Raw genomic sequence first — 12662 nt, 5'->3', positions numbered from 1 at the left:
TAGTTACATTATATTTAGCAAGGAACACTATAAGTCAAAAAGTAAATTCAAGTTACTAGAAGCATTTCAAAGATCTGAATGCCTCACAAAGCAAAATCCAGGGACCCAGGATCTTTTCAAAAAGATCAAAGCACATTTTATCAGACGAAGAGCCTAAAGCTGGGAAGCAATCTACCCCACCAAAAAAATTACTTAAAATTCCAAAAACATCAATACATTTGGAAGAACACTTAGTTTTATTTAAAGATGCTTAATATTGTACAAATATTCAAATACAGGTACTGTACATATACACACTTTTAGCAAAGGTACATTTCATTTAAACTAACTTGCAAATTCTATCCACCCCTTTACTGTGATACATTAGTATGGACTATTGGCCTGGATGTGCAAATAATGTTCTATACAACTGGAATTTACACAAGTACTTGTTAAAGCAGAAGGCAATGTCTAAAAGATTTTTGTTAGCTACTTAAGAATGCATGTTAGAAGTGGACTTTTATTTCTCTGAAGTATGTATTTGCATAGTGTGACCACAGAAAGACTAGAGACAAATAAAAGAATAGCAACTAAATGTCTTAGTTGTACAGTAACACATACTTTCATCTTTTACTGAATTCATAATTGATAAAACTTAACCTGATATATAGTTAGTTGGTACTCCACTTTAAAAGTATGACTTATTCTGGGGTTTTTATATTCATATGCAGCATGTCTGGATTTCTCCTAAAAAAAGATTAAATCCTAATAACAACAAAATGTTCTAATAACTACATAGCTTAATTGGTGTCAGATTTGGCAAAAACTGTGCTGTGCTTGTGCAGTTAATTGGTGTCAACTGGGCTAGTGATGCACAAATAGATGGATTAATTCCAAGATTCCCTCTTTTAAATTTTCTAAAAATAGAGAGAAAACAAGTTAAGATTCAAAAATTCATTTTTTTTTAGTATCTTAAAGTAATTTGGACCACCATTTACACTGTTATTTCTTAACTGGAAAGCAACTTAATTTTCTAGCCTATGACTTAAAAAAATAATATTCTGAAATTCTTAACAACAGAATTTGAACTAGCATTTTACAAATTTAAATGGTGGCTAGACATTTAATTATTATTTTATGCTTATGTCAGACACGTGTGTTTCATTTCTCTGAACATATTCTGAAGACTGCAAATTATATAGGGGCACATAAAACATATCTTACTTTTGAATAAATTTATTTTATTCAAATGTAACAGGCTATTAAAACATACAATTAGCCTGTTAAGGTTTTTTGAAACTGTTACTAAGAGTCTGGAGGGCAACGGAGGAAACTACTACTGGTTCACCTAAAAGAAGCAAAAAAATGACAACCTTCCTTTCCTCCCATTCCACAGTCCTATATCACACCCAAAATCTCTACCTGCTTAAGACAAAAGATATAATTTTTAGTCAGGCACAAAATGAGCAATTTCACCTACAGTTAAATAAACATATCTTTACCAAAATCTTCATCACACTCATTCATCTTTATAAAATTTTAAGTTTCTAACTCACATAAGAATAATGCACATGACCTTGTATTTATCTACACATTTTGCAGAATAAATTATTTAAAGTGCAACACAATAGAACATGTCTGAAAATGGCCATTCCCCCCCGCAAAAAAAATCCCTTAGAAACAAGGGTGTGTGTGTGTGTATATATATGCATATATGTTACATAATATATTCACAGGTTATTCTTAAAAATATAAATATGAAATTCATTTTTTCAAGAGATGTCAGTCTTCCACATATTCCTAATGAGAATCCCATTTGCTTCTATTACTCACAACCAAAACAGATGCTTTGAACATATAACATTTTTAGTTTTGCACATCAAAGAAGAACTGACAGGTAACCTTTAAGGGCTCAGAAATATTTGAATTCTATGTGTTCTAAAAGGCTGTTTCCAACAACACTTCAGCCATCATAGTAAGAAAACTATGGTTTACATTTTAATAAAAGCAAGCACATGACCCAATTCCTGTGGAACTAGCCATCACACATAATGAGTAAGAGTCATTTCTAAAGGCACGTATCAAACTTGCCTTAAAATGCTTCAAAGGTTTTGGCTACAAGTTGTTTTGATATGAAATTGCTTAACTAAGAAAAGCTTCTGTTCCTGAGATGAACACAGTAAATTTAAATTAGTTTCATCTAAAGCTGCCACTGGGATATCATGTTCCTTACTTCTACTTTCATTATCTTTGTAAAGAGTCATATTGGAAGTTATCAGTCCTCCCCTTGGCGCCATTTTTGTGATTCGTCTTGTCGAACATCTGGTCTAATTTGGTTTCTCATTCCACCTAAAACATTTGATGTTGCTTCTGTTGCAACAATCAGAGGTTTAACTACAGCGGGTGGAATCTGACGGAGGACTTCTCCTACTGCTCCAGTAACACCCCGGTTCTCATGCTCTCTAGCAGCGGTTTCATAGATAGTTTGAGCAGTGTCTGTGATACCCTGACATAAGAAGAAAAAAAGAACAGACTTTATTAAGGATAACAACAACAAAATCCTTCTTAATTTCATGGTGTCTCTAATTTGAACTGTAATGCATATTTTTGGTCTATTTAATTAAAATTTCACCCATAATTAGAAAACAAATTATGCTTTAGAGACAACCCATCAATTATTTTTCACTTTAAAATTCTATCCTAAAATATAAAGGAAGTATGATTTAGCATTTTATTATAGAATTTCTGTATAAAAAATATGTCTTGATCATTCTCATATTTCAACAGCATCATTTACTATGAGCAAATACATCAATTAGAACTTTAAACTCTGCTAGGACATCACTAGATTAATGGCCCATTTCTAACATATGATCCCTATGGAAATCAGCTGCTCCCTGTAATATCACTTTGTCTGACACTGGGTTTTCTTAGCACCAATTAAGATTAAGTGGGGTAAGCAATGTGAAAAAATATTTAATAACCTAAAAGTAATTTTTTTGGTAGCATCAACTTACCAAGAAAAAGATTTTTTAAAATTCTTGATTGTAGGCTGTTTTTATTTGAACTACCAATAAAATGAAATTCACTAAAATCCAAATAACTGTTTTAATGATTTAGTTTATATTAGAAAAGATGGCTGTAAATAAAGCAGTCATTTAGAATGACAATTTTTAACACAAGAAATTGTATAAAATCTTTTTAATTTCAAAAGATAACTTAAAATCAACAGAGAAAGGAAGAACCTGTTTAATGATAGAAACAATACTGCTACAACAAATTTTCTTTTCCTTGTTGCAATCATAACTCCATGAAAATTATCCTGACCATCAAATATTAAATCCTACAAACAAAATATCCCAGTAACTTGGATGTTTGAACATAAAAGAAATTATAAAGCAAGAAAAACCATAACTCTTTTTCTAACCCAGAGAGAATTTTGGGACATGCCAAGAAGAAAGTTTATAAAGAGACACTCAAAAATTTTTTTTCTCCTCAACATGAGATAAAACTAGTAACAGAAAATGTAGCACCCCAAGAAAAAGAAGGTATCTATCACTTAGTGATCCTTGTCCCAAGCCAGAGTTTAATGATTTAGGGCAAGGCGAAGAAAACTTCATTTCTAGTCAATATAACAATGCTAGAAAACAAATTATAGGACAAGGAGAAAAATGGCTAGGAAACTGAAACAAACATTTCAAAGCAAATGCTATGACAATAACCAATACTATGAACTGTGATCAAAACTGAGAAAAAGATAATAAGCAAGGACTTTTCCAACACCAAGAATTTTGTTTTCAAAATTCTATTCTAAAAGACAGGAAACATCAGGGGTGGCTAGGTGGCACAGTGAACAGAGCACTGGCCCTGGAGTCAGGAGGACCTGAGTTCAAATCAGGCCTCAGTCACTTGACACACTTACTAGCGTGTGACTTTGGGGAAGTCACAACCCCAACTACCCTCCAAAAAGAAAAAAAAAGATAGGAAACACCTATAAACACAATTATTTCTGTTCTCTTCAGTTGCTAAGATCTAAGAGGGAATACTTACTACCATACAGCATATACACATCACTCTGTACCTTATTGTATTATAGTTCCTCCTCTTTAACTTTTTAATATATAACTGAAATTCAGTCTGATATGATCCCTTTTACCATTTCTAACCATTCCCCTGAATTTCTCCTCTTATACTGATACTTCTGCTACTGGCTCACCTACATTCCACTTTTCAAATTCATTATCTCATTTCCTCACCCATTCTCTTATATCCTGGATTGTATCTCTTACATCCTTTAAAATCCTTTTACTTTTTATAAATCACTGATAAAATCTGACCCAAACCTGGCTTTTGCTCAGTTGTAATCCCCATAGTTTTCCAATGATTTTATTTCTCTGAATTAATTCTAAGTAATTTCTATTACCTTTCTGTTCCCTCTGTGCCTTTAAAAAAAAAACTGGCCTTTTTCCATCTCTAAGTAACACCTAATCTTTTCCTCACAGCCTTTAAGTTCTACTCAAATTTTTTTGAAGCAAAAGCTACTAAGGACAAAAGACCTAATTCTCATGATCCCAGAATAAAATTGCTTTCAAGAAGACTCCAAAATGGAAACTCCAGTTAAAGAGATTAATTCAAGCAGAAATGTTTTTATAATTGTGACACTATAGACCAGGCCTGCATGACCTATGACCTGCAGGACACTTATAGCCTGAGAGCATGCCAAAGGATTTCAGATGGCTAACACAAAATATAGAAGACGTTCACCTCTAGAGTTTTTGCGGCCTACAGATTGTGCCAGCCTGCTAAAGACAATGTGTCTTTTGTCTGAGACCATGCCCACATGAGTATAGAGCAGATAATTGTTATAAGGAATAGTTAGGAAATGAATGGTTAACTTTTTTTAAACTATAGCAATTCATGAAGGCTACTCTGAAGTGACAGGTTTGTAAGCTATGCTGGTAGACGAAATACTTACTTCAACAAAATCAGATATCCTCAAAGTATTGAAAACATGAAAGAATATCCTGGCAACCATTTCACAGACCATCAGTAATCCACCCAATACAAATACTTAATTTACAGTTAGTCTCATTTTCTTTACTCTCTCTATTTTTGAGGGGGATAATACAGGTCATCAAAACCAGTGATTTAAACACTATGGAGAATTCCCAGTGTGAAAAACCCTTTCACCAGTGTAGACAGCAACTCATCTGTAAAAAATCTTAAGAGATACCAGAGGCACTGAGAGATCTTCCCATGGTCACAAAGCTAGCATGTGTCTTCCTGCTTCAAAAGACAACCCTCTTATCACTAATTATTTAGTACCTTTCCTTTATTTGCAACTGACATCCCTATATATGGTGTTATTAACAATTCTCTCAAAACTGTGCTATCTTGTCTCCTTGAAAATGTTTTCAATAAACACAGTGATTTTTTATGAAAGACATGAAATTGTTCAAAATTATTTTGGACTTACAATAGGCTTAGTGTTCACTTACCTCCTTTACAACACTATATGCTTTGGCCACACCTTCTCTCAGGTCTACTGGCTGATGCGCTAAGCGATGATGAGAAAATCTTTTCATTTTTTTGGGGTCAACTGAAATTGTACCAGGGGATACCATGTCATAAGCAGTCTCTGCTGCTGCCTAGAAGATTGTACCAGGGAAAAAGTAAAGGATTCTCAATAAAACATTAGATTACAAATATTTTCTTACTTATTGCAAATTCTACAGCATTGCTATTCCAGTAAAACATATTTGAATACATTTATTCAAATCTATAAGCCCTATCATTTTTACTAAAAGTCAAAATTTCCCTAAGAAAACCTTAAAATGTTTATAGTTTGATATTTTTTCTATTAAAAAAACATGTAGTTTTTCTACTTAAAAAAAAAAAACAACTAGATCCTAGTTTTATGCAAATTGCTAATGTAAAAAAATAATATATTAAAAAATGTCATAGCACCTATGATTTCACCCATAAACAAAGATGTCTGTGCATTTTAAAGTTGTAGCTAGGCTTTCCAAAACCCAACAGAACAAAGTGTTTGCTCCAGGACACTTCCTTGAATTTGATTCTGGTCTCGGTTTTCAAATGTGTAGAAATGTTCCCAGTTCTTCTAATTTACTTCTTTTAAACTTATCTGAACATGCAAACATCTGGCCACTTATTTGTGCCTTACTCTCTAAGGTGGTAATATTATCTCTGGAGTGAAATTAATGTTTGTGATTAAAATATACCAAGGGCTAAATCATTATAAATTTTTAATTCTAACCTTTCCCACCCTTAAACTATGCGGTTTAAACAGCAGCTTTATTTAAAATAACATTTTAACAAAAATTTTAATATACTTCTTTGTCAAAACCATAATTTATTAGCCATAAAAGAGTACCTGTATAGTTTGAACCATTCTGTTTGTTAGTTCTAAAGCAGCCATTGCTGTTGAAGTACCAAATGAAGCTGCTCCTTTTTGAAATCCTCTTACAATGCGACCATCCTTTCGGTACTGCTCTATTGGTAACCAGACCAAGTCCTTCAGGCCTTGCACTAGAATATATTGAGGGCATTAATTGATCTAAATCTCAAAATCTATCCTGTCACTCTAGCTAGATGATTATCCACTCCCCAAACCCTTATAAAACAAAATTTAACTCACCTAATTGTACTAATGAATGTATAGGCCCAACACCTCCCAGAATTCCTGGCAGCTGGTTCTTCTTAATATCATTAAGCCATTCCGCAATTGCATAAGAGAATAATTTGTCTACACCTAGCAAACTACATAGCAAATAATCATTAATAAATATGGAAGAAATCTGAGATTTATGATGAGTAAGATTTCCACTAAAAAAAGTTCAAAAATTATGTTATACAATTTGTTAAAAATAAAACATTTAAAAACGAATCCTCTAAATTCCAACTTGAGTTTCTCTAAGTATATTAATACTTAGAATTTAATTATATAGTCTTATATAATGCCAAGTTTAACTTAAACAGCTGTGCTTTCTATTACTCTAATTTTATAGAAAATGAATAGAAATGTATGAAATTTAAATGACTGGCACTCAGAAGCAAAGGACAAATAACATCTGTAAGTCTCTGATTAGTTCCTAGCCATGAAGAAGCCATGTCTTCTAGACTATTCACTAGTAAATATATATACATATATATATATTTTTTTTCCTTATTTTAATATAAGAAAATGTTAATATTTTGTAGTGCTATCTCACACTGTAAAAATAATAATTATTATCATTACATCATTTTGTGAGGGCTAAATCTTGGCCTAAGAAATTCTACTTGCATGCAGCACAAATTAATTTTTCTTTCTCAAGACATCAAGGCTTGGTGGTATCATTGTTAGTATGGAGATGCCCTTCACCATGTAAATTGCAACTCATCTATAACTTAACCAGACTTGGAGAGTTGCATGAAGCTCAGAAAGCTTAAGATATTTCCCAAAGGTAAAACATTTAGTATGACAGTGTCAGAGGCAGGATATGACTTCAGGTCTTCCTCTCTATCATGCTGCCTCTTAATAAAAATGAAGTTTCTATCTCAAAACTACTTTTGAATTATGGAAAATTAAGTTTTAACCTGCTTTAACTAATTTCAGTATATAAATTTCATATAACAGCTCAACTCACCCATGTCGATAGAAAAGCCTCTTCAACTTTAGTTCAGAACAATTTAATTGAGCAAGACCAATCAGAATTCCAGCTAATGTACCCTTTAAAATGAAAAAGGATAACTTTATTTGAAAATAATAAGGTATAAATGTATTATTACTATTTTCCCATTAAATTTATTTCTAGGTAAGTCAAAATGAAATTGCTGAAGCGTAAATGTCTTAAAAGGTAAAAATACATAATATGATGTAAACATATAAAACAAAAACTATTATCAATTTTTAAGCAAAGCATTTTAAAATTAAGCAATATTTAACTTATTCTGAAAATAAAACACCTAACTATTCATAAAAAGCAAGGTGAATTAACAATTCTAATTAAATAAAATTGAAAACTTCTATATCAAAAAATAAAAATTCAGTAAGAAATAAGTAATTTGGAAAAAAATCTTTACAATGTATCTTACTAATAAAGGTTTAATGACACTACCCTTAGCTACATGAGGTATATAGGGTAATATCTGAACTAATCATATGTGCAAGTATACTTGAAGAGGATCAATGACATCATGATGATGATCATGGTCAATATGCATTTTGTTGGACTGTGGCTGATCAGTCCAATATCACCTTCAAAAGCTCTACCACAGGTCAGGCACAAATAGCTCAATTAAACATTTGAGATGGGGTTGTCTCTAGATTTGTGCATCTCACATTTCCTTTGTGCTACTGCAATTCTACTTTGCTCATAGAGCACACTTTCTTTAATGCAGGCATGCCACCCTGGGCAGTCCTATGCCTTCAAAAAGGACAAAAAAATGGCATCAAGGTCAGCTACCACACTGATAGTAAACTAACTTCAAAAGGCTACAAGCCAAAACTCAAGCAGAGGGAGAGTTGGAGCATGACTTTGTTGGCAGATGATTGGGTACTCAATGAAGCCTCTGAGGCTGAGATGCAACAGAAGCAATTTTTTACTTCTTGTGCTAATTCTGACCCGACAATCAACAGCAAGAAGAGAGATATTTTCTACCATATGAAAGTAATGGAATCTTAATGTACCATAAAAAATGAAGAATATGAAGATTCAGAGGAATATGAAGATTCAGAGAAATATGGAAAGAAAAATATGAACTGATACAGAGTGAAGTGACCAGAACCAGAAAAATTTACACAATGATCACAATCATGTGAGAGAAACACCTCTAAAAGATCTCAAAACTTTGACTAAAGCAGTGATAATGAAGCATCTACCTCCTCTTGGTAGAGATATCACAGATAAAACAGACATGGATTCTCATACATGGCCCATATCTTGATTTGTTTTACTTGATTTTTCATATATAAGGAAGTATAGAGGAGATGGAGGTGGAGAAAAAGGAGGTGGATTTATGGATAGTGACAGATACTAGTGGACTGGGGGAAGGAGTTTAAAAGTATTTTTTTAAAATGCACAGAGGGAAGAACAAATCAAAAACAGAGCAACCTATTAAGACCTGAATACTTTTATATATGTATGTATTATAAGTATATACTCACACATACACATATATATGTATGTAAACCTGTACACATAATTATTTTTTTAAATACTCTGACAGAAGATTTTTGTACATTTCTCACCTGACTGCACTACTTTATACTTCTCTGATTTTACCAAGCTCATTCCAGAAAGCTCATTATACAGAAAACCTCATGCCCCTTGCAAGATCCCATCAGCCATGAAACTCCACCTCATCACAACCCTCTATCCCTGTGATTAGAGGGTGAATTCCAAACTTCCATTTAAGGAGAGAATTCTGCTTAGGATATCTCTTCCTTTCTCATCTGGCTGCCCTATTACGGGACTTCCTGACTTTTCTACCCATGCCTTCCATGCTGGGTACCTTCTCCAGTTGCCCCCTTCTTCCCCTCACTTTTCATCTTTTTTTTGTGTATTGTCTCCCCCTTACCCCCAAGACTGTAAAGTTCCTAAGGGCAGGGTCCATCTTTTTTCATATTTGTATCATCAGTACTTAGCACAGTACAAAAGTGTTAATAAATGTTTATCAAGGGGCGGCCAGGTAGCACAGCGAGTAAGAGCACCGGCTCCAGTGTTGAGAAGACCTGGAGATCGAATCCCGGGCTCAGACACTTAGCACCCACCCAGAAACACCTGGCCGTGTAACCTTGAGCAAGTTACTTAACCCCAATTGCTTAGGGGCGGCCAGGTGGCTCAGCGAGTAAGAGTACCGGCTCCAGTGTTGGGACGACCTGGAGATCGAATCCCGGGCTCAGACACTCAGCACCACACCCAGACATAACTGGCCATGTAACCTTGAGCAAGTTACTTAACCCCGATTGCTTTAAAAAAAAAAAAATGTTTATCAACTAACTGTATAATCCTTTTTTCCTACTGTTCATGCGTTAAGATGGTAATGATTGAATTTTTTAAATTCCAAAAAAAAGAAAGCACACCTAAACACACTGGAAAAAATGAACTGTAACAGTGACAAGAAACAGAGAAGAATAAATTGAAACCCTTGCCAAGTATATTCCACTAATGTTAACAAACCTGATCCATTGATACATGCTTCCCATGGTAATCAAGTCGTATAGGAACTTCGGATGTGAATCTAAATTCTCTGAAAGTAAAGAAAAAAATACATAATTTTAAGCATGTGCAAAATTATTAACATCTATAGATTAAATTAAATCTATTTTAATTTTGGTGAAAAAATTAAAACAAAGTAATAAAACAAGTATTTTCAAATATTTTGCTGCCCATCAAAATTAATCTTCTGTCTCTATTCTTTTAAAGAAATTAACAATATATGAGAATTGATTGATCACATGTTGAAAAATCAAACTCTAATGTTAAACATGAGATGTTTGCATTCAACATAAAGGCCTTTCCTTAAGTTAATAAATAAGGAGAGCTTTATAAAGACCTGCTTGCCTAGTAACAAAGAAGGAAAGTTTTATTTTCCTAAGATTCACCATGCTATGACTTTTAAAAATAAAAATCACCAATCACACACAAAAGAGATTAGACAACCATTACCACACTTATCTCAACACTCCTGGATGGTATGAAAAAGGGGAGGAGAAAGATTGATTATTTCAACCATAGAATGAGAACCTCAAAGATCAATGTACTGTATGGAACCACCTAAATTTGAGTGATGACAGAAAACAAATTCGTTGTTCAGTCGTTTTTCAGTAGTGTTCAACTCTTCATAACACCATTTGGGATTTTCCTGGCAAACTGGAGTGGTTTGCCATTTCCTTCTCTAGCTCATTTTATAGATGAGGAAAACTAAGGCAAACAGGGATAAGTGACTTACCCAGAATCACACAGCTAGTAAGTATCTAAAAGGCTAGATTTGAACTCAGGAAAATGAACCTGCCTCAATCTGTGCCTAGCACTCTATTCACTAAACCACACATAAGAAGTCAGATATTATTTAGATACATCATCAGTTCGTATTATAAACAAAGGATGGATAAACTCTAAAACCTCCAACTCCAAAAAAAAATTACTGACAAAGGAAAAAAAAAAACCAACCCTACCTAAAAAACACAGGTTGATCACTAAACAGTGTTGCTTCAGTTAAATTCTCCTCCTCCCCATTAACCACTTCCACTGAACTGTCATTATGGCATTGTTGCTTTGGCCCAGGAAAAGAAACAACTAAGTTTGGCTCCTTTGAGGCACTCAAATGCTTTGGCAAACTGCAGGTGACATCAGCTCCAGGAGATTTTTTAACTGAAAGCAAGTGACAGATTTTTTAAAATTTAGTACAATTGTTTAAAATAATTATGCATGAATATACATTTAATGTGTTCAGTTAACATACAAACACAATCAATATTAGAGACAGAATTTCCACACCTCATTTAAGGGCTTACCTGATACGTGTGTCATTATAGAATGCCTCTGCATAAATTAAAAATAAATGTACAGCTCTTCCATATATGGATATACATTATTCTCAGAGAAGCCTGGTAACATCAGCTTATATGTGTAGAGTATTAAAAAGCTTATCAATCATTTTACATAAATATAACATTTGAGCCTAATTTGTAAAGAAGCTATATTATTATACTCATTTAAAACATCGTAAGACTACAACATTCAGAGGTAGAAGGAACCTTTGGAGAATCTCTCTTTGACAACCTCATTTTATAAATGAGGAACATAAGTCCAGAGAGAAGTGACATGCCCAAGCTCACAAAACTAGTAAGTAACAACAGCTAGGACTCAAACTTAAGTCATCTGATGTATACAAAAAGTACCTTCTGGATCTGGAGTCATTAGAAGTTCCACTTCTGTAGAAAGACTAGTGAAGAAGTCCTTCAGGAAAAACAAGGCATCCTAAAATTTAAAAACAACATATAATCATGGCTCTTAAAATCCTATAGTAATTCCTGACAACCATCTTCTAAGTTGAAGGGTAGGGTTATGAATTGTGTCCCAGAAGAAAGAATCCCCACTCACACAGGTAAAATAACAGAGCATTCAATTAATGTAACTAAAATTACATTTATTTAGAAACTCCAAAAAATAGTAATAGAGACCTTTAAGTCATTAATTAATCTCTCCTATACAGGCCGCCAAAAGGAAAGATCATGGTTCCTTTTGCAACTTTTAACCCCATTTAGGAGATTCCTAAATCCAAATATATTAGGGATACTCTTAAAAACAAAAACAAACAAAAAAATAACTTTCATTATGTTTTTTTGACATTTTATTAAATGTACAATACATTCAAATACTGAAAAAAGTTCCTCACTAATGATCCTGGTATAAGAGGGTATGTAATCACATGTAAAAATTACACATATCAATCAACAATTTATTAAGCACCTACTGTGTCAGGCACTATGTGAGGCTCTGTTCTTACAATGACAAAAAATGGAACAGTTCAAGGAGCTTATCTTCTATTGGGGGAGAAAATAGGTACATTTAAAAAATATGCAGAATATAAAAATAAACATAGGGAAGTTTTAGGAGGTAGGACAATAACAGCAAGAGGGATCAGGGAAGACTTCAAGCAGAAGCTAGAAAATC

The 12662-nt window shown here is 33.3% G+C and overlaps 1 protein-coding gene across 5 annotated transcripts in view; it reads right to left on the bottom strand.

Moving 5' to 3' along the window:
• Positions 1-217: 217 nt before the first annotated feature.
• Positions 218-12662, bottom strand: part of ATG2B (autophagy related 2B) — a 106868-nt gene continuing 94423 nt past the window's right edge. For all 5 annotated transcript variants that reach the window (XM_069104231.1, XM_069104233.1, XM_069104235.1 and 2 more), the window contains 8 exons: positions 11888-11966; positions 11162-11357; positions 10164-10233; positions 7629-7711; positions 6638-6759; positions 6374-6528; positions 5478-5627; positions 218-2485 (listed from right to left, as the gene is read on the bottom strand). In XM_069104231.1, the coding sequence (XP_068960332.1) occupies positions 2255-2485; positions 5478-5627; positions 6374-6528; positions 6638-6759; positions 7629-7711; positions 10164-10233; positions 11162-11357; positions 11888-11966 (1086 nt within the window). In that variant the 3' untranslated portion in view covers positions 218-2254. The remainder of the gene's footprint in view (positions 2486-5477; positions 5628-6373; positions 6529-6637; positions 6760-7628; positions 7712-10163; positions 10234-11161; positions 11358-11887; positions 11967-12662) is intronic.

The sequence above is a fragment of the Petaurus breviceps genome, unplaced genomic scaffold, assembly GCF_028583685.1.
Source record: "Petaurus breviceps papuanus isolate PSGF00001 unplaced genomic scaffold, PetGlider_PUasm1.0 685, whole genome shotgun sequence".
NCBI classification, from domain to species: Eukaryota; Metazoa; Chordata; class Mammalia; order Diprotodontia; family Petauridae; genus Petaurus; species Petaurus breviceps.
Note: the sequence above shows the minus strand (reverse complement) of the source record. Positions and strands in the feature narration are given on the sequence as shown.